Below are 23,881 nucleotides of genomic sequence, written 5' to 3'. Positions count from 1 at the left end.
TATAACATCTCTGTGACTGCACAGACCAGCAAACAGCTAAAAGGACAGAAAAGTCACAGTGAGGGAGAAACAGAGAAAGTATAGAAAGAAACACATGGCTTTGTTGTCAGTTTTCAAAACTTATTCAAACGCTCTTTGATGCAAGAAAAAAATGAAGAACTTACCCAGAAAAGGAGGTTGAAGAAGACCATTCCATAGCGTAGGGCCATCATGCAACCCTCAGCCATCCTGCAGCGCCGCAGTTCTAGAAGGAATATGAAGGAGAGGTCCAGGTAAAACACCACATACTTCTTTCCCTGGGCGTAGCGCCCGTTGGAGTTCTTTGGCCCCTTTGTTGTGTGGAAGCCGAAAGCAAAAGGAGGTCTCTTATATTCAAACTCCCCACTGAATCGGTGAAAACCAGAAGTGAAGGGCGGAGTGTCAGGTTTGCTGTCCAGAGATGGACTGCGTCGGTACGGAGTCTCATCTGTGCTTGAGCGTCTCATTGTGGAAGCACAATTAGTCTTTAGAAAGTCTTAATAGTCACTCTGTGTGCTTCAGCTCTGAGGCAAGTTCACTACAAGGTACTACGACTTACTCCTCCAAGAACAGCGAAATGGATTTTAAGATAATTATGACTCCCCGACAAATCCTAGCAATGCTTGATTAATTATATCATAAATGGGGTCACACGTGATCTAAATTAATCTATTGAAGAAAATGTGTCACCCCAATTGAGTTGCCTTTAATCTTTTAGAGTCATTACATTGAGCACAAGACCTTGCACATTCTGGCGACACCACCTGTGTAATTCATTGTATTTCGGACACCGTCTTGCCATGCACAAGTACAGCTGCACATCCCTATTTCCCTTAGCATAATCCCTCAAACATAGGTGTCGTGCTCTGGGAGATAAGCCGGTCTGCAGTTTCATCTCATAACGTTTCAATCAGGTGAACGACTGGAGAGCTTAACACATCCCCACCTGCTTGGAGTACCCAAAATTATCCAGAAATGTCCTACCTGGTCTCACAAGAGATTCCAGAGCAGGTGCTCCTGTCCAGCAAGTAATGACACCTATAATACAGCTAAATCAACTTCTTACTCAGCAGCAGATGACACATCTATTTCTGAGAATACAACGCTGCGCTGTGGGTCTTAGGTGCATCTGAGCGTTCAGCATGTGAATGTGGCTGATGATGTGCTTTTGCTGACATGCAAAAAAAAATAACTAAAAAAAAGGCAAGGGGATGAGAGTTAGGGATGTAGTTATGGATTTAAGAGGAAGGTTGGAAAGAGGAATGAAAGGATGAAGGATGCTTGCGATTGGACAGTTCTTTGGCTTCTTGAATTAGTATCCCTGTGGAGTTACTTCCTTGCCTAATTTCCTCCTCACTTCACGCGTCGACCCAAACTTGTCCCTTTTTTGTTTCTGAGAAGTGCCTAGGGGTTTCTCTGCGCCTCGCCACAGCCTGTTCTTCACACCTCTACAAAGTCACCCTCTTCAACTCTCAGTTATTCTATTAACTGTGCACCTCTCTGCGCTCCCCCCTCTGTGCTGACGGTAGATAATTAATTTCCAGACTCTCATCACAGAGACAAAGTGTGTGGTTTCGCCTCCTCTTGTTTCTCCCTTCTCCGCTACAGCTCGTTTCTCCTCTTCTTTAGGTGGGTGAGGAGATCAAGGTGTCCATCAGGGTCATAGCAACGAAGCCACGGAAGAAGTAAGAAGGAGCATTAGGCAGCAAGAAGGGGAACCCTGTTTCCTCAGAGAAGCAAAAGAAAGACTGCAGTGTTTGAGCGGTAGTCCAGAATTGCTCCCAGAAGCTCCCTCCTTCTTTCGCTCTCTCGATATGCCCCCCCTTCTTTTCTTCTCTTTCCTCCTCTCTCTCACAAGCTCCGATACTCTCCCCACCACCACACACACAGGCTCAAACACTCCATCCCTCTTCGGTCACTGTCCCCGAAACCTGCCTGTGCGAAAGGCAGGCATTCAAATTCTAGCCACACCCCATGAAACCCAACAACCAATCAACGTCTCGCAGCTCCCATCTTCTCTCCCGAGCACACCACAATCTACCGGATAGCCCTCTGGATGCACAAACGCAGGCGTGCACACACACACAGCCTGGTGTTGTATTAACATGACAGAGCTGAGAAGAAGGCTGCACCCGTGTTAGTCCTTCCTCTTCCTCCTCCTCCTTTTCCTGCTGCCTCTCATTCCACATGCAGAGGTTGTTCCTACTCACAAACCAGACTCATCTCTGTGTATGCATTGTGTCAGGCATGCCCCTCCACCCCTAACAAACCCCTTCAGACCTGGACCTGGGTCACACAATATCTGCGTATCTGCCTCAGCACAGATTTTCACAACACCAACAGCTCACCTGAAGTGTGACTCTATGGATGCATAGAGAACAAGTCTCCCTCCTGCTGACATTCACACAAAAATTACTGCACACTCCCCGCAACCCTGTAGCCATCTGGGTCACTGGCTTTATGAGTCCACAAGCAGATATCAAATCTGCAGAGAGTGCAGACTATATTAATGGCTGCATCAAGTATTTAATGGATCTCTGTTTTGTCTCCTGAGTGTGCTTTCGTCAGACTGTAAAGGCGGCAGCAGTCTAGGATTGTAAATCTGACTTTCTGACTAACGAAAATTGCCGAGAAGAACATGTTGCATTATTGTTGTATTTTTCTAGAAAACTACAACACATCAGGAAATGTTAAAGTTCAGAAATGTAAAGGGCTTCGCTATCAACAGATGCATTGATATAGGCGATTTATTTTTCATCACTGCAGAGCAAAGGCTGCAAACTGGAGACGGCTGGTATTGCAATACACTTACCATGAAATCTTTTCAGATTTTAGACCAATGAAGAAAATCAAGTCTAGTGGCGATGCTAATTATGAAATGTTCAAAGATTATTAGTTAGAGTAATAAGAAATATTTGGTAAGAGAACATAGCAAAGGGCACCATCTGCTTCTACATCTGGCATCATTGATTGTATAAAGCAACAATTAAAGCTTTTTGGATTTGATAAACCTAATATGCATAATGTCTCAGACTTTTCCAAATGCATCGTTTCCATCTGAAAAGCTTCCAAAACAAGATGATGTACTTTCTGACGAGCTGAGTTGAGTTAGTTTTGGAAAGCAAAACAGCTAAATGAATTAGCTGTTCATTTAGCTAATGAACAGCTAATTCATTAGCCGTGCCAAGTACAACTTGGAGTTGAACTCCAACTTGAGTTCAACTCCAAGTTGGAGTTGAACTCAACTTCAACTCCTTGAAGTTGAGTTTCAAGGAGGGAAAAATTACTAAAAACACCTATATCTCTGATTCATCTATCCAAGAGAGAATAATTAAAAGCCCAGCCTGAAGATCTATTTCAAGGCAACAATAGAAGCCCATGAAAATCACTGTTTGCCTCTATTCCCCTGTGCCAAAAAGTTATAATATCAGCATTTAGTTAGAGATTTTATTATATGCACTGCATTGTTGTAAAATCATAGCTGAGAATAATTTGTGCAAGGTAAACATAATTTCTAACCTGAACTTTGGACCCTTATTGTAAAACCTTTTCTTTCTCAAGTGGTGACGCCTCCTGGGGTCAAAGACCCAAATTCTGTTGTTTCCACGCTTTTCAATCTCATTTCATTTCTTTACTCATGTCTGCCCCACTCAGGGAAAAACATAATAACCACCTCTCTTCCATATCTGCTGGTCTGGGAAACAGTGACTAGACCATGTTAACCTGGAGGGTAATTCTGTAAGGACAAGAAAGACCAAGTTCTTTCATAAGAAAGCATCAAGAGAACAGATTTTGAACACATCTCATTTGCACAGCAGAGAAACACCCTTTAAATTATAGTAACAAAGAAAGTAATTGCATAACATTAGTATGTAAAAACAGCATGAGATTCAGCTTAAGCTAGTTATTTCATTTAATGCCATTAGTGGTGCTTAACACAGGGCTTTTCCTGCTAACTTACTCTCCATTGTTTGGCCTGACATCAGTCACCCAGATTAACCTTCTCTTTCTTAAGCACCAAGCCTCAACAGAGACTCTAATATCCCTCTCTTTAAAAGATTCATTGTCCTCTTTTCCACATATCCAACACCCACCACACATTCCCACATGCTACATTTGGTCTAGGTCATCCACCATGTAAGCCATGCTGACATTTATGGTGCTTTCATAAGAATTAGTCCAGTACAGTTGGTTCAATTTGCAATCAAAGTTGCAACATTTGTTGCATTTTCAGCTGGTGCACTTCGCTTTCACACTGCACTGTGTCAAAGGAACCGAAACCCTCGCCTGTGATGGCGCTGGAACAAGAACCACTGTAGAAAACAACATGAAAACCTCTGAACAACATATGGGCGCAACTTGCTTTGTCATGGAATGTATAAAAACAGACCAGAGTATGCTTCTTTGGTCCAAATCAGAGTTTGACTGAGGATTCACACCTCCTCAAATGAACTAGACTTTATAGACCAGAGTTAAAGTGGAATAAAGTGCACCAAATAGGGTTGGTGTGAATGCACCCTTAAAATATCAAGCCAAGCGCATATTATAGGCATCTGTTAGGGAAATCTTTTCTCTAATATTATCTTTAAGGTGATTTCACACTTATCCAAGACACACTAACACATACAAATGGATGTTGCACCTGAACACCATTTACCACTACTCCAAGTGGTAAATGGTAGTCCTTGGTGGTCATTAAGTTTAGCACTTTTTCCACATTATTTCTAACTTTAAATACAGTCTTTAAGTTGTCAATGTGAACTGAGAGCCTGAGATAAAATCATCCTCAAGCAACATTGCACAGATTTGCACATACAGGGCAACAAACATTTAAGTTAGAGAAATTATCTTTATTTAATCACAAACTGTCTTTAGACACCTATTATTTACCTATTTACTGATAACTACTTACTAAGTCCACAAAAGCATTAACAGATACAAAATATTTATATTATTTTCATAAACAGATTTTGCGTCTGTTTACCTTGTTAATTAAGAGGAGCTGCTGTTTACAAATCATGTCACATTAATATTACCCCCCACTAAAAATCCCCACAATTCATTAAGTTGAATTAACAGACTGTAAATAAAATGTGTTATGGCTGCACCCATAAATGAGATCTTAGCTTCTCCTCTGTGGGGGGAGATACGAGAACACTGTGGTATTTACATAGTTTTTACAGTCAATGGTTGAATTTAAAGCCTCTTTTATAAAGCAATGGTGAATGTGCCATTGTGTCTTCTGGGCATGATTTTTAATATATGGGATTTACTCAATTTTAAAATGAATAGAAATTATATGATCCAAATAAACAATAAACTAAGTTGCCTGTTCAAACAGGAGATCTTTCTGTCAGATCTTAAACAAATCAAGTAAAACAAAATGAGACCCATGTGTACTTCATTAAGAATATAAAAGATAAATTTTATTTTCTTACTAACTGTTGGGTTTCTTTATAATTACAGACAGATGATGTGTTCGCATCATCAGCAGAGTGTGAAGCAGCTGGCATAAGAATCAGCACCTCCAAATCCAAGATCACAATTTTGAGACAGAAAAGGTTACAATGCCCTCTCCAGGTCAGGGGAAAGGTATAGCCCCAACTGAAGGAGCGGAGGTATTTCGCTGTCCTGTTCACTAATGAGGGATAAATGAAGCGGAGGATCGAAAGGCAGAGTGGTGTGGCGTCTGCAGTGATGCAAACGCTGTACCAGTCTGATATGGTGAAGAGAGAGCAGAGTCAAAAGGTCAGTCTGCATTCCTAACCTAATCTATGATCATGAGTTCACCGCAACCAAACCACAGATTAGGTGGTAGATAATGGATGTATGGAACAATTGGTGGATGGATGGATGGATGGATGGATGGATGGATGGACGGTTGGTTAATGCTAAACTCCGTTGGGCGTATAAAACACTGATTTGACTTGTCAACTAACCGTTTCATGTCTTCTCTTTGTATTTGGATATAAGTTGCAACTTATATCCAAGTACAAAGAGAAGACATCCTTTAAATGCAATTCCCAGATGAACTCCTCTGTTAATACCCGCAACAGTTTTCTGTAAAAACACTACTTAAAGTAATTCATTTCTTATTGAGTAATCGAAGATATTTTACTACATTCAGTCATTCACACACACATTCACACGCATAAGGAGTTGCACTGTTTTTATATATATAGAAATATCTGCTTCCCTGATGAATATATTTAAAAATCATGACGTAAACGACAGAATTATGTCATAATTATGTCAAATGGTGTTATTTCATACACAGAAAGAGGTCTTTTTTCTTATCTCAAGTAAGTTGAGCCTCTAATTGGCACTATTTGCTCTCACTCATGAAATATAAATACTGAGCTGAGTCATGCAGACTCATTAAGTGCTGATAAATCGATTGTTTTTAGCATATTGTGACATCATGAAGGAAAACACCTTCCTGTCATTTGTGGCCCTTCATTAACACAAATCCAACCTCTGCAGAAACAAACATTTTGCACAAGTGCACATCAACACACAATCAAAGTAAATGTGCAGAGGCACCCTGGGGGGGTGGCAGCAGCTTTGAAGTCCTCCGTATTTACAGATACACTGATGGTGAAAAAAAAAAAAGAGTTTGTGTTGCAGCCAGCAAACACAATGCATGATGAAATAACCGTCTGTTGAAACTGAAAAGTTTAAAATGAAATGTGAAATGTTGTAACAGATATAACCATCAAAGCAAAGGGGGGAGGAGGGAGATTCCAATTAAAACCTACACAAAATGACAGTCAGGCGAAAAGATAACATCAGCGCACGCTGAGCGGCTCATGAATGAGAGTAGCTTTTCTCAAGACTGTCAAATTATTTAGAGCTGTTTGCCTGGTTGAATTTTAGCTTATGCAACCACAAAATAATTGTTCCAGTTCACGGTTTTAACATGATGCTATTCTGGGAAAGTTACACTTTTTGACTCTAAAATCCTCTTTTCTCTAAACACAAGGACTTTATAAATCAAGGTTAAATGAAGCAATTAACTAAATGTATTGTTCATTTACACCAAGACAGAGGGAAGGAGTAACTTTGGTTTTGCTCATAAATTGTTTTATAAGTTCTTACCACTTGAGACTCAACCACAACCTCCATTTTTCTCCTCCAATTTCACGTTTTTTGTCTTACAGGCAGACCAAGTCTCTTTGAAGATATTTTTTATCTGCTGCAGATATCCTGTGTCATGTATTAGTAAAGATCTGTCACATGTTGTACATACATATCTTGCAGAAATGCCTTCATCTTTCACATCAGTGATTTAATTTTGACATGAAGTACATCGTCTCCAAGCATTAACCCATGTCTGACTAGAGTAGAATACATTTTTCTACAGGACATTGAAAAAAAATCCTCACAAAAAGCTTGATTTGTTGTCAAGGTTAAGCGTGAAAACACATCCTTTCATCAAACAGTTAATACACAAACAGCAGTTTAAAAAATGATCGCTACCATCAGCTCTGAAACACCCGCTTGTGACAAATGGCTGGGATTAGCTTTGAGGATATCACTTTCAAAGCGCATATCTGTGTGTGAGGCGGAAGATTAGACAGAGAGAGCATTCTCACAACAGCATCACACCAAGGTTCACCAAGGAATCAGACATGAAGATAAATCACAGCAGCTCCACAGGGAAATAAACGAGCTTCATCGCAAAGTCATAAGGATTTTAAGATTTGTTCGGCTGATGAAATAGAAATTTAAGGACAGTAAAACAAGCTGCAGAGAAATGAAAATGCAGTATTAAAAACTAAATTCAGCTCTCCAAAGAAGACAGGGGAAAAAAAGACTAATGTGAAATATTATGCATATATTAAATAATTTAAAACCCTTGTAGAGAAAATGGTCCATAAAAAGACATGTGTAGTAGAACTATGTAAAATACTGAGGAAACTGATAGTTTCTTGGTGTTCCTAAAGGTTTCAGACATAAATAGAACCTGAATGTGTATGTCAGGTTTTTATCTGCTGCAACTGAAATGTTTTCTCTGTAATCAAGAAAAAAAGAATTGACAACCATTTTTCATTATGCCCGACACTGGAAAGTTGGATTGGATTTCCTATTTCATGTCAGTCAGGATTACTGAAATCATCTCTAAACAGTAAATGCATGAATGACATGAGACATTTTTAAGCAAATTTTGTATTACTTTCCCGAAGCTGGTAGGAAAGTGTCATGACATGGGTTTGAAAAAGAAAAAAAATAAAATAAATCACTCATAGGAATCAGCTCTAACGCCAAACGCTACGTAACCATATTCCACTTGACAAAACATTCACTGACTTGTAGTCTAATAAAACTAAAACTGAATGATAAGAATTGCAGTTTGCAGGCCTGAGAACACAATACCAACTCTAAAGTTGAAAGTAAGATACCATTGCTAACTATCTAATGCAAACCTGATGACAGTAAAGTAAAAAAGTAAATACAGTTTGCATTTAACACCAGAATAATTTGAGATTTGTTGTTTTAACTTCACAGAATTGTGTAATTAATCCATCAGTCTGGCTGTTTGTTAAGTGGACAATTGTTTTCTGTTGGATTTAATTGAGAATTCTTCAGTTAATTTTCTGCAGCACGCTCACTTGCCATAATCTCTTACCAGACACCACATTTAAAATAACCAAATTATCTATTTAATCCCTGTGTCAGAGCAAAAGGCACAGACATGAGTTTTGATTCAAGATTTAGAGCAGAATATCCCACTGCCTACAAAACATAAATCAGGAATAATATGTAGTGTTCCATATTAACATATAAAAAGCTGCAAAGTTCATGTGTAGATTCAAATGTAAAAGTTACACCAGTATGTGATTTTTTAAAAAAGTGTATACTCCTTAAACTGAAAGCATCAGTCATACAAACACATGCCACAATTCAGTTCACAACAAAGGCTTCTTCATTAGATTTTGCTCAGTTATCATGAGGATGAAACTGAATATTAGACATACACTCACCAGGTGGTCAGAGAGGCATCTTGAAATGAATGCTTATGTCACTCTGTATCAGCCAAGAGAGGCTTATACCTCCAAGCTGCACTCCGGAACAAGTGCAATTAGGCACATCAGTCAGCTGCACCAATGCACTAGATGCCTCCTTCCTGCAATACAATGTGCTTAGCCTCTCTTTTCCTTCTGTGTATTTATTCACAGTTATAATTAGTCCCCAACCAATCACTATTTTCTCATCTCAGAGTAGGATTTCCCAAGGATATACATTCCAACACTGCCTCGAAGCATAACTGTATTATGCCAAAGCTTCATTTGCTATTTTTAATCTGGAACAGATTCAGTGAAGACATTTGGCTGTACACTTTCACATTTCCTTCAGATTGGATTTGGATAGTTGTCAAAATAATACTGGCAATGCAATTAATGGGCTTTTTTTTCTTTTAGAAATTGACAGCTGTGCACAAATCATATTGGACAAGGCTTCATTTGTGCTTGTTAGCTACAAATAACATACATTATTAGCAGTAACATTATGGCCACCCACATGTCACTAAATAGGTGGCCAATTTTTTGACCCTAAAAAGATGTCTCCAGTCAAAATTGAAAAAGAATGAGTAAAATTATAATGGAAATGCTTAATGCTTTTAGTAATCATTTATAAACATGTGGCATATGATCTTTGGGCGTTACTTATCAAGTGTGCCACAGCATAATTAGTCATTGATCTATAGAGAAAAAAAAACTAATCTCTATGATTTGAAAATGAGGTTGAAAATCTACTTTGACTTAATCTCTGACATTCATAATATATTTTTAGTCTGAATGACAGAAAACTTTCTTTTCTGTGGAGAAAATATAAAGGTCTTTGTGATTTAAATTTTAAATCACACAAGACCATGAGCAATGATACTCATGTTAAGCAAGTTTTACACTCTAATTTTCAATGTTTTCTTAAACTTAATGACAACTTGTTTCTGCAAATATTTGTGTCTAATTTCTTAAACCCGCTGAGTAACATAATGTCTGAAATTTCTACATTTTGAAACATGTGCCCAAATGTAAGGCTGTAGCCGTCTCAGCTTGTTTATTCGATAATCCAATATCTATTATCAGCCATCTCATTAAGACAGCTTATTACTACTGCAGTTTTGTTAACCTTATCGGTCTGCCAACACCTTTCCTTTCTTGTCAGTAAATTTTTATGAAGTCACTGCCAATAGCTGATGTGTTGCAAACATGGGTGTGAGATATACCATGTGAGCCGTGATCACTCTTTCAGAGCTGCAGCTTAAGTTGCTTGTTTGAGAAAGCTGTTGTTAAGCAACCATCTGGATGAAGTAGATAGAAATCATACATGTTTTTACCACATGAATCTGTACAGGTCTTTGTAAGTTAGGTTGAAAGACCATTTGTTGCAAAGTTGCTGCTTTCTTTCTTTTTTTTTTCCATCTGCTGCTCTCTTTCTCTCTCCATCTGTTTGATTCGCTCCAGCAATCAGTCCACATCAGTCATGAGATGTGCAGGCAGAGCATAGAAATGAGGAATGCTGTACAAGAACTACAAGTTCAGTTTGATAATGGTGTTTATAACCCCAAATGTACTGGATTCAGAAAACTGACACAAAACACACTGTTCATTTAGCTTCTCTATGTTTTGAGACAGCATTCTGGGCACTACAGCTCAAATTATTTCATGTAGTTCCTTTTACAAGCCCCGATGTAGGGTTTATTATATAGCTCTGCACAATTTTATTAAGAGTTAACTACCCAAGAAACAATCAGCATTTGTTTTCAGGCAACCAGCAGGTAAATTACCCATCATCAGTGTCATCAGGGAAGGTGAACTGGGGAAATTGAACTTCAATTATTTATAACAATTCTACAGCTTTCATCACAAACTTATCAGAAAAATAATAATTAGCTTTAAAGTTATTTTCAGCATGTATACACCTGTTTGTGTCCTCAGCTGAAGGTGTAGCACATATAGTACATTGAGAAGTAAATTAAACGTACATGAGTAACTGTACTATATATATTTAAAGAGTACTTGCCAACATGCGATTACAACACAAACCATGTTTAGCAACATATTGGATAAAAACTGTCCTTTTCAGGGACCAAGCATGAAATCTCATGTCTGCCTAGGAAAAAAATTTAAACCCTTTACAGATACAATACCAGATAAATATTGTGATTTTTAGCATCTGTTAAGAAGGTCAGCTAATTTCTGAAATGCCAGACTATGAACCCCTTCAGCAAGTTAGTTTTTGAAGGAAGTCTCGTTTCAAATGACATTTCCATGTCAATCAGTTCTTGTAGGTTTTCTGAGAAACCCACAATTATCTCCATCCTGATAAGAGAGAGTAAGCTTGGAATTCATCTGTTACAATAAACCACAAGGCCATGCTATTTCAAGTAGAAGTAGAAGGCTTTAAAAATCCAACACTTCACTAACAAACATGTAAAAAGAATCCAAGCAAGTCATAACTGGAGTGTGTCTATAAAAACTGAAGGACACAAAGCTAACATGAACTGTAAAGGCGCTGTGTTATAAACTAACTTCAGAAACTCTGAATAGATTGATGTATAGATAATCTGGCAGTATGTAACTTTTTATTAAAAAATATATGTTTTTGGTGGTAGCTTTCTTACACAGGCCCAGGTTGGTTGACAGATCTTTGGGTGCACTGTACATTGCCTGAAAACTATTTCTATATCCAAGTATGCAAACCTAAACTATCAAACATATGGCATAAAAGCAGTATGCTTGGCAGTATGTCCAAGTATCAAGTGCTTAGAGTGACTGCCAAATGTATTAAGGTTCTACATTTTTAAAAAATTTTTTACATGATTTTACAGGGCACACGTCTAAAATCTGAAGTCTTAATTTTGCAACTTAAGTACAACTTGAGTAAGATTCTCAAACTCACCCGTCATCTCTGGACCCATTAATATTTTATAATTGCCTGGACTTGAACACGACTCGTCTTCCCTTGAGGAACTTCTGTTTTGATTTTTAATTGCATTTTGTTAATGGCACTACAATCTGGGGTTCCTGGCTGTCACTCTAAAATTTGTTAACTTAAAAAAAAACAGTCTTGTTTGCTCACATGGTCTTCCATCCTTCTGGAAACAGACAGATCATCACTAAAGTGTGTCAGGATTATTAGAGAGACTGGCTCTTAGTTGACATTTCTATCCCTATTCTTGACAGTGTTGTTGGGTTGAGCTGTGAGAAGATCACTCCTGTAGATGAGAAGCAAAATCAAACATGTATTGTATCAGATTGCTGTCGAGACAAAACATAGCTGCAATCACTCACTCGACTTTTCAAATTTCTCAAACATTTGGACAAAATAGTCATATAAGAAAGTAATTTTTGTTGCCCTTTACTTCAATCAATGCCATTTTCCAAAAAAACATTTGCTTCGCTGCAGTGCGTACTCGCACTCACCTGTTGCTATTGCCGATCAAGCATAGCACTTATGGCAGCAAAATTCTTTGTTGCAGTAGAAGGACACTCTTTCATGTCCTGGGGTAAACTGTAATTGAATCTCTCAACTTGAAAAAAAAAAAAATGATGATGTGCAAAATTATTCTTCCAGGTGCAATATTCTTACTCTAGGTTTTCTTATAAGTGAGGACAATTACAAAGAGTAAAGATAATGATTCATGCTTTTGTTAAAGTCCAGAGAACTATTATGATATGAAAGCCCGGCCACAATTAAACAAGAAAAACATATTTGAACTAAAACCTCATATGTAATTAAAGTCTGCACAAAAATCCAAAGCGTATTTTTTTTTTTTACCTCTTCAGAACTTCAGAAAATTACTCAGTCGAGAGCGGAAGCAGTGGGTTGGATCAAATGAATACATTAAAAGAGGAGATGTGACAACTCACTTCGATGCATGGAGAGCTCCAGGTTAATTGCTAAAACTTGTCACTTTGTGTGTAAATAATGGAAGAAGCATAGTGATTAACACAACCAAGCTGTTAAAAAGATAAACTGTGGATGACTGCTCAATTATTTACACCTCCCATTAGTCCACTCCATTTAATATAATTACCTCTGGATGATGATTGTGGAAAAGCAAACAGACTAATTCTCTGAGTTTATCATGGCATTCTTCTTCACGTTACAGGTTGAACGAAAAATTGCATCCAGATGCTGAATTAATAAAAAAGGGACAAATGCTGCCAACGTGTCTGACAACCTTTCAGACCCAGTATGAAATAACACTGTTTCCAACTGTTCATCTCCACGAAGACATCAAATATTCCTCCAGCACGTGGATACGGCAGCCTCATGACCAAACCTGATCTCTGATTTGCACCTCTGAACAGGCAACTGGAAAACCTGCGCACCTGCAATCATGATGTAGGCATATGGGTTACATCTGCTATTTGCATTTTATTGCAACAGTAATCCCTCCCAGCAGAAAAGATTATTACCCCGCTTGTCGGTCAAATTCTGCTCATGAACAGGCAGATATGATTTGGACATTTATTTATGGTCACAAAGAAGAGAAAATCCATCTGGGTTAAAAGTAGAAGCAAAGCGAGGCTGTAAATATGCCTATCCACTACACAGACACAACTAGGAATTTGACTTAAAAAAAACAAAAAAAAACAGACAAGTACATCAAGTATGCACTGTTGTTCAAAAGTGGGCATGCTTCTGTACAAATGCATGGTTTCTGTGATGTAAAAAAGGAGACATTTTATTAAATGTTTGCACTTATGTGGAATTTATCCTGTACAATTAATGAAAAACCTACAATTTTATTTAAAGAAAAAAATCATAAAAAATACAAAACGTCCAGTAATCGGGGTGCATGAGTGAGCTCACACCTGTCATCCATTTTAGTGCATCTGATTAACCTGAAATAAATTCCTGCAGCCCAAGTAGGATTTTCTTGACATTTCCTCATTTTCATCTTAAGCCACAGTTTGCAGACAGGTGACAATAGATCATAAGGACCTCATCATCAGTGGAAGGATATAAAAAAGTGTTTCATATAAACCATTGCACAATGGATTCAGTCACCAATATATTGAACAGAATTTGGAACAGCGACCTCAGTTGGCGATTTCTTTACAACAATTAATGAAAAGGCAAGACAAAGACAAGTTCATTTCTAAAGCACCATCCATGCAAAAGCTGATTCAAAGTACTTCACAGAAAATTAAAAGATCTCTAAATTAACAAAAAGTTTAAAAGTTAAGTATGTTGAAATGGGAAACAAATGCTAAAAAGTATATTTAATCTTCAGGCTCATGCTTCAATTGCTCAACAGTGCATAAAACAGATTAAGGAGATTTCCAGGCTGAAAGACACACTGAAGGAGCTGCAGGGATTACTGAAAGGTGCTGGTTTTGTTCTTCATGTCACAACACTATTTTGTGTTCTCCTAAGGTCTGGACTGAAGTGTGGGACTGCAAAATTGTTGTTGTTTTTTTCTTTTCTTTTGACAAAAATTCACAGGGTTATTATCTGAAGTTGTGTGCACAATTATCAGGCATTATCAGGATGCTTATTTGAGTTTATTGGCGTGACAAGTCACGCCTAATGTTAAATGCTGATAAAACTCTAAAGCCAAAACGTCAAACAGCTCTCAGAAGTAAACTGTGTGTTACATTGTATTCTCATTTTTAAAAAACTCACAAACATGTCAAAATGATGAGTAGAGTGGCAAAAGCAAACTTGTATACTTTTAGACTTATTAGTAGCTTCTTATCATTTCATTCTGCAAATGATTTCAGGCATTTTTTTTTGGCATCTAAATTACTGTATAACCTCTAGGTCACAAGCAGTTCCAACAGCCATTAAGCTGCTTAACATGATTCATAAGTGAGCAATTAAAATCTTGGACAGGAAGCCTGTTAGATTGCATCACTGCTATGTTCTTTAAAAAAAATTTTATTTGATACATTTTAAACATGTAACAGAATGTTCCACTTTTAAATCTCAAACTTATTTTTAAATATTTACGTGGTAAGGCTTCTTGGGTGCTCTGTGACCTTTTGGTTCCTCTGACAACAACAGGTTGAGTAATTGTGAAGTACCTTTATGTAAGACCTCTCTGGGATAAACAGCATTCTCTCAGATTTAACATGTGAAGTTTCCATCAGAGGTAAAATTGAACTCTGGCTGCCTCCAGTTCAGGTTAAAGCTGAAGTATTTTCTTAAGAACAGACGGTCACCGTCATGAATGATTGCCAGATTTCTCTTCTTGATGGGATTGTAATTCATTATTTTTTTTGATGCGATTAAAGCTGTTGCATGTAACGTTTTTATAAACATGTTTTTAACATATTTGTTAAAACGGACTTTATATTCTCACTATATATAGTATGAGACAAATTATCTGTGAAAAAAAAACAAATCAAGCTCCTCTGCCTTTTCTTTCTGGTTCTATCTGCAAGAATAGACCGCTTGGCTAGAAACAGCCAAATAGAGCTTGGATGAGGGTCTCCTCCCTCCTTTCTGCTAGGCTAAAACTAGTTCCCCAATGCTCAGGCTAGTTAGCAAAGCCACCAACATTATTGTACAGGTCAAGTTATATGTGGAACGGTTTTGAATGATTCATCATGGTCTACGTTGTGTGCACCATGGAGAGTCATTATTATCTCATCAAAAAGGCACAACATTTTCACTCCAAAATTATAGCTCGTCTCTAAGCAAGCAGCATAAATATTCACAGCAGATTGAGTGAGCTGACTGTTGATCTGAATAGTGTTGAATTGAAAGCAAAACTGACTAAATGGTGTAGTGCTTTAAAGTGTTTGCATGTAAAGCCATACAAGTGTGTCACATTTGCAAGAAAATGCATTTAAACAAATGTGTTATTTTCCTGCACATACAGTAAAGTTTGACTGGAGAAAATCACTGATTTCATTACATAAAGTTTTTTTTTTTTTTTGTATAATGAAAAGCTTAAAATGCATTATAAATTACAATGGTTGCTAATGGAGCCACGAGCCCTTTTTTGAACATGAAATAAATAATATACACTGCTTCATTAAAGTTCATTACATTTTAAAAAAATAAACTGAAATTGCCAGTCATTCCTATCATCTTTATTTTATGTTCCTGATTACTTTATTCACAGCTCAAGAGAGCATATATGTGTGCATACAGTAAAAGAAAATTAATAAATTATTTAGCTAATGAAAAGAGTCATACTTAGGTAAAAAGCTTTATGATCATTGATGTTAAAATTTCCCTTTTCAATAATTTTAAGCTTTTGAAATCATCTGTTATTAAGAAGCACAAGAGGGTGACCTTTCAATCATGATTACTCTAGAGCTGTTTAAAAAATGAAAGAAGTAGTTATGAACAGGGTGAATAATCCATTAATTACCTGAGGGTTGGATATTCTCTTTATATGAAAGCAATGTCATACAACACAGATGAGACTGATTTAGCCAAAGTCTGCTTGTTTTAGTCTGATGTTTGTCATCTATATATGTACCCACCTACCAGCTTACTTAGCGGTAGAATAAGTCAAATTGTTTTATTTGCACCTATGGAGATTTGTATTTTGATTAATCTTTCACTTGTGCAAATAAAACATAAAAGGAATCACATTTTTTTAAGCATGAACCACTAATAGAGATTAGCCTTGTAACTGAGCATATAAATTAAATCTCACGTCATCAAATTTAGAACAGTATTTCTAGTAAATGGTCACCAGCAAACTACTCAGGAGTAATATTAATAATAAAACTGACCTTATACATACAGAAACAGCACACCTTGACAATACATCTACATACAAAAGCCTATGTAGGCAGTGAAGAATAAAATGGGATGGCTTTTGGAGTTGTTCCTGCAGCATTAAAGGCACCTACCACATCATATTCCCATACTTACTGCAATAAAAATAGCTATTCTCTTTAGAAAGAGAGCAAATAGAACTCCAGTTTGTTAAATGTTCCATTTTCATGAAAAAAAACACAAACATAATTAGAATCGACACCCTGTATTAGTCAAGCCAATTAACAATGTGTTCCCTGCATGCTATTTAAAATCACCTCTGTTGTCTGGGTTCCTATATCCATTTTTATAATTGTGCCATTCGCTGCATTATGGAAAAGTTGTCCCATTGAGATGTAGATTTTAAAATTTTCTGTTACATTTAAAGTGCCACAATCTACTGAAAAAACCTAGATATTACGCACCTTTTGTCAGTTGAAAAAATTTGATGACAACGGTTAATCTGGGAATGCTTACATGTATAGTGGTCTAGACTATTAATATTACATACAAGCAGAAGTGCGTGTGCCGACACTATTTTCATATCTTCAGTGGTCAGTGCGAGACCAGTGTATCAAAGGGCAACACAGAGATACAAAACAACCATGCCTGCATTCAAACCTAGGAGAAGTTTGATAACTACCCAAAATAAATGTACTGCTGTTTTTAAACAAACAAGCTTTACAGTGAAATAGATATTTTATCTTGGGTAAATCAAAATTTGTCAATTTTGGAATCTTGTTTTACTTTTAATCAGGACAGAAAAGTAAGCCAAGAGAAATATTGTGACTATCACTGTAAAATGTGTACAACAAAGAGTTAAATATTCTTTTGTGAGAATGCTGCAAATATTGACATGAAATTGTAAAGCATAGCAACGTCTAGAAAAATTGGATTTTCACTTTCTTTGTGTAGGTGACATTATGCTATTGCAATAAACAGTGAAGCCATTACAAGGAATGACAGAGCAGGCTGCACTCCTTGAGGAAGCTCAGGTCCCTCAGTGTTTGCAGCAAGATGCTGCAGATCTTCTATAAATTTGTTGAGGAGAGTGTGACCTCTTTTGCCACAATGGTTGTGGTAGCAGGATCAGAGCCATTGACAAAAAGACTAAACAACCTAATAAAGACTGAGACTGAGCATCCACTTCATTAGAATATTACACAACATATTCTTTAGTCAGAGGCTTCTTCAGAACTGCTGCAATGCAGGCTGCTACAAAAGATCTTTAGTGCTAACTTTTTCTGCCAACAGTCGTCTAAAACGCTTTGAAGAAATACTATGAATTGAAAGAACATGTCATTAATATTGAGTTTTTGAACTGGATTGCAGAAATTAATCAATTTATGTGTTACTTTCTACTCATTTTCTACCCTACCCCAACTACTAGAGACCCCAGTAATTGGGGTTTCTATTTTGCTATTATTTAAGTGTGTTCTGTATAACACTTGCGTACGTTTCTCAAATTTGATTGGCATCAGAATATATGTATGAGGATTACCCAAAATTCTTTGACTCTTTCCTGTCAACAAATACTATGACTTTTTTTGCACAGAAATTCAGGCCTAATGAGGTGTACAATGAAGACTGGATGCTGTAATTTAGATAAATGTGTGCATAATGCACGAAATCGAATCATTTGCATTGTGCCAGTCATCATTTTGTTCACACAGGCTTATATTGATAATGATCTCTTTCACACAAACATAGTGTTTAAATTATTTTAACCCAGAACTGGAAAAATATGCCAGTTGTCATTGTTAGAATTACAACAGTCGCATGAAATCACAAGCATCCAAGCAGCTGAAATCCCACAGTGAGTAATCTCATCAGAGTCGCGCTCTGAAAGGTGGCTGCGTGTAGGCAGACCTGCTTGATTCAAGAGACAGTCAACACCAGAGAAATAAACAGAGATAATGTCTCTGGAGCCAACATGAAAGAAAGCGGACCAAGCTGCATCGATTGATGCACCTCCTTTGGAGCCAGTGTGTAGTGGTATGGATGTGAGAGCTCCACTGCTCCTCGAGGATTCTTGTCTCTCCTGTTTTCCCAGGGCGCCTGATAGAGTTTAAAACACGAGACAATAAAACTAGATGCAGTCTGAGTCTCAAGGGCATCAAGATGTGGCCTCGCTGGACCTGACAGGCTGCGAGGAGTCGAGTTAGGCTGTCTGTTAAAGTCAGAATCATGGATTGTCATGACTGCTTTGTTTGAAATGATGCACCGAAGGTCTTTAAGCTACAGTTAAGGGCAAAAATATTTACACCCCTAGCAGATATGAATAACTAATGTGTTGCATTAGGTGAAAATAAATTAAAAGATTACTGTAAATCTTAATCTGCCAAGGGATGAAAAATTTTACTTAAGTCGTGTTTAAAAAATTATAGTCCGATGAGGGTTGTTCTTTTAATTTAAAGTACCTTTGGAATATAAAAATTAAGCAGGTATTAAATATACTTTATTAAGACCACATTTATGTACTAAAAATTTATTTTTTATTTCATCTTGTCTGGAGTAATATTCCAGTCTTAAATGTCATGTTTTTATTAGCTGTAAGCATAAAAGCATCCTGATTAATTGAAATAATTGCTTGAAAACATTTCATTTGTATAATTAATCTTTATAATGTGTTTTACTTGGTGAATTGAGTTCCTGAAATAAACAAACTTTCGAAAAATCCCATTTTTAGAATGGGTCTGTATGTACTTTCTGATGATTTGTGGATTTGATTTAAAGTGTGACTGACAGGGCTTGCATATATTTAGCATTGTCTGCAAACCACCAATTCAGGGCCTGGAGAGGATCACACAAAGGGGTCCAGATTTTCTGTCTCTCCACTGCACAAAAAAAACATGACAAGTAATTTGTATTTTTTAAATATTTCCCTTTGTCCATTTAGTCTATATGCTTGCACAGGCATTTCTCCTGTGGTTCTGGTTCCAAATCCAGAAAAAGGTACACATGAAAAATTGAAAAAACTATCAGACTGCAGCATTGTCACCTTTGGAGCTGACCAGCAGTTCCTATAAAATATGCATCATCCTCAGACACTGAAAATGAAACTTGTCATTCAAGGCGATCAAACCAGAATGCCTTCATGGCTGCAAACAGAAACAAGAACATGAAACTAGTCATCAGTTTGATTTTGTCTGGTGAGCACTGATGCATGTAATGAGCATGTTGCTCTTTTTTATTTGTGCTGCATGCACCAGCACAGTTGTGTAACCACAAAGTGGCCAAAATACAACAAAAGATCTCCATTAAAGAGATGCTTGCTTGGACAAAAAAAAAATGGTAGCGACAAATTAATTTATTTTACATTCTTGAGTGGATAGCAAGGGTTGTTTCTGCATTTTAGCTCTTTTATTCTGAGCGGATAACAGTCTGGTGAGCCATTGTGTTTCGCTAACTGGTGTCATCCATCAGCAGTATTGTTAGTGTCAAGTAACAAGGGGATTACTGCAAGGCAAAAGGTTTTACAAGACAGAAAATATCGTGTCTTACCTATTTAAGTGGCATGGAGACTTATCACAATTTTTGTGTGTTTTTATTGCAACAGCATATGTAAAAGCAATCTTTTTATTCAAAATCAGCCAAATACAAAGAGGCAAATAGAAAATAATGTTAAAAAATATTTAATAAACAAACTACATCTTATGAGAAGAAGCTGGACTAAAAGCTAATGTTGTTCTGAATCTAATGTGGCAACATCTCTATCAATTCTTCTTTTCAATACCATTTCATTTCAGCTCTCTGAGTTTTTATTACACCACAGGTCTTGAAACACCTGCCATTTTACCAATCCACCAAAATCAGTTTCTGAACATAAGAGTCAAGAAATCCTCTCTTCAGGCACTGAACATTTTTCCAAGGAATAAAACCATTTTAACACAGCATGCCGCACTGATGGCAGCCACTGGTAGTCAGAGGAAATGGAAATGAAGATAGCCGTCCTGCAATATCAAGGAAAAACAAAAACTACAAAAACACCAACTTTTCTGTCAGGCAGACAATCAAGGAGGAAATTTCTTGATGGGCATTTATGTGTTGGATGGACTAGCTGGCACACAGGAACAATAGATTAATCTGTGACAAGTTTAGTTGAAATCATTCTCCTCCAGCTCGTCTGTGACAAACTCGGATTCAGAGTTTGAGAGCAACGGGGTCATTTGGCGAGAATAAAAGGTACAGATGGGCATCATCTGCTAGAGGATAGAGCCCAAAGGGATTTCATGGGCAAGAAATTATTCCATGACATTCCGTGATTTGGTTTTATGGGGTTCCATATGTAATGGTACAGTTCATTGCTAGCGTTTGTGTTCTCATAGTCGACTTCCAAGGTTTTTTTTTATTTTATTCTTTTAACTTTGGCTGTGTTTCATATGTTCCCTTGTTTACTTATTTTAAAACCCCACATATCGTTTACTACTGGAAGAACACAGAATAGGTTTAGCCTGCAGATTTTGTCATTTAAGTCTTATTAAAGAGCAAAATTATTTTATACAAACATATGATTAATCTTAGGTGAAATGAATTCAGAGCCAAGAGCCAAGCAGTCACTTGTAATGACTTTGGTGTTTTAGGATCCATTCTCCTCATTTTTAACTCAAACTGGTGAGGACATAACTAAAATAGTGCATTTACTGCATTATAACCCATTTTGATCAAGTTTAAGGTGATTATATTTCTAGATCCAAAAAATGACTTTTGAAGAAAGCAGCAACTGTATTTGAATTTATTCTGTAGTTTACCACATCTCTGTTGTCAAAATGATTATGTTGGGTTCTTTGTTACATTCCTGGGACTTTCAGTAATAAATTTGGTCATTGATTTGTTTTACAAATACAAAGTTATTGTTTAGTCGATCCTTATCTGCTTCCTTTCCTGCACCTCCCAATTTTTGACAAAGGGACACTGATTTTGTGTAATAATGTCATAAGTCAGGCACATTGTATTTTTAGGTTCTTTATCGTTGTTTTGTACAGCACTTTTAAATTCTTTTTAACTTTTAATAAAACATTTTATAAATCAATTTCTGTTCACTTGAATACAACATACTACTTTGCATACAGTCCCATAGCATCCACACAAACCCTCAGCACTATAAAATATGTTGGCTCCGAAGACATTTTCCTTCAAAAGATCAACAGGAGCAATCACTCTAAACCCCCACATATCCCCCATAATACATCCATGGTAAAAGGCCTCAAGAGGGATTAGAGACCCTTAGAGGTGGACTTGATCTCCCCTGATCCATCAGGGTCACCTGCTTATCAGCTCTCTGGGATGCGAGGGAAATACTTTTGAATGCAATTACTCATTTCACTGAGTAGAATAATTTTTCTTTACAAAGGGTAGGAGTGTGAAATTGAAAAGCGTTGTCAATGTGTTTTCCCAGAGTCTGCGTTGTCTTTACACCACAAAACAATATCACGAAAAATCCATTAATGTTGCTTTTATTTGTTCCTCCTTTGGCAAAACACTCAAACATCGTGTTGCTTTGATAACTGGCAGAGGCTGTAATAAGCTGTTATGTGTTGCATCTTAAAAAAAATAAACTGCCAACAGCAGATATTCTGAGGTACCCCTCTCTTCAATTAAATGCATGTGTAAACTGAGCATTTTTTAAGTCATACAGGAATGTTTCCCTACGAGTTCCAAAAGCCAGGTATCCTGCTTTAACTAGCAGTGATCAGGATGACAGATTGTTGTTATCTTCCTCTATGAAGAGGCTACTCTATCCCTATAAGATCTTTGAAGTGCACTGTAAAAAGCAATTATATTTAAAAAAAAATGGGATAAGCTAGACCCACAGAATATGAAATGTTTAAATAATGTTAATCAATTATGCTGTCAGATGCTTAAAATGTTGGGATAGCACCAGTACCAAAATATTTCTTTGTACTTCACACCATCTGTGTGTAATTAAATTAGTTGCACTTAAAGCTCTATACAAATGCTGTTAATTATGTGGATTTCAGATACTTTAAAATGTATTCATGTTCATAACTGAACCAGTTTCACTGGTTATCAAAAAAAAAAATCGAATTAGTTTCACAATTTATCAATGCCATTAAAACTTCTGAGGCATTACTTCTACCCTTCTAATGAGACAGAAACTGAACTGGGGATTGCTTATATTTTTAGAATTAATGTTTGATGAAAAAATGAACGTGGAAAATATTTCAGGTTATAACAAAATACAGGGGAAAAATCAAATAGAATATGAATCAGTTCATGTCGACTTGCTTCTAATCTACAGAGAAACGGTACCCGTGGTCCTGGTAGCAGGTACAGCAGCATTTCTGCCAACAAGATCAATGCAAACATATGTTTTACATTAACCAATATCAGTATATTGTGTAAAGTAAAAGCTCATCTAAGTGATAGCAATGATATTTTCTACCTCAACAACACCAAGCAAATTAGAGACAATTACGAACTCTTAAAAAATGTAGGAAATTTACAGCAAAGGCAGCAAACGTGCATTACTGACATGATGGGGGGAAAAAATCAGGAATTTAGATATTTTTCAAAGCTAAGGTTGGATTTTTCAAGTTGAATCCATAACTTTATCCTCCAATTAAAAAAAAAAAATAAAAGCTAAAATTTACTGTACACAGGAAAAGCGCAAGGGTTAGATCAACAAAAAAAAAAAAAAAAAAAGGAAAGTTCTGTTGGAAATTATTGATTCCCCTAAAGCTGCAGAATGACCATCAGGGGCATTTTTCAAACATTTATGTGTGGCGTTTGCGGGATGAAGGAAACACAACAACTCTGGATATTCCTTCTGACTTCCGATAGCTTTGTTTCCATGGGAACTAATCCGCAGGCTGCAGCAGTAAAGAAGTATCTTGTGAACTTTCCAATGACAAGTCACTGTGGACTGAGAGGAGGCAGACTGAATGTCAATTACATGAAAGTCCCAGACAGGACAACAAATCTGGAGACTCCAATGTGAGACTTGATTTTTAGACACTTTTCATCTCTCTGTCTCAACATTTACCCATCTATTCATTAACCACTTTTTCTTGGTGAAGCGATGTGTGCTGGTGTCTATCAGGCTTTACTGTGGGACTTTAACTTGTTATATATTGGTTAATGTATTACAGAGAGGATTGATTGT

General features: G+C 36.9%; 1 protein-coding gene across 3 annotated transcripts in view; it reads right to left on the bottom strand.

Annotated features, from left to right (window-relative positions):
* The window catches only part of tspan4a (tetraspanin 4a), a 183,987-nt gene that overhangs the window by 148,949 nt on the left and 11,157 nt on the right, over positions 1-23,881 (bottom strand). The window contains exons 1-2 of one of the 3 annotated variants that reach the window (XM_007568978.2): positions 1,003-1,992; positions 165-244 (exon numbers count right to left, since the gene is read on the bottom strand). In XM_007568978.2, coding sequence (XP_007569040.1) covers positions 165-227 — 63 coding nt within the window. In that variant the 5' untranslated portion in view covers positions 228-244; positions 1,003-1,992. Of the gene's footprint in view, positions 1-164; positions 2,030-23,881 lie in introns of those variants that run through there. The other 2 variants (XM_007568977.2, XM_007568976.2) reach the window with 2 other exon arrangements.

The sequence above is a fragment of the Poecilia formosa genome, unplaced genomic scaffold, assembly GCF_000485575.1.
Source record: "Poecilia formosa unplaced genomic scaffold, Poecilia_formosa-5.1.2 Scaffold234, whole genome shotgun sequence".
NCBI lineage: Eukaryota > Metazoa > Chordata > Actinopteri > Cyprinodontiformes > Poeciliidae > Poecilia > Poecilia formosa.
Note: the sequence above shows the minus strand (reverse complement) of the source record. Positions and strands in the feature narration are given on the sequence as shown.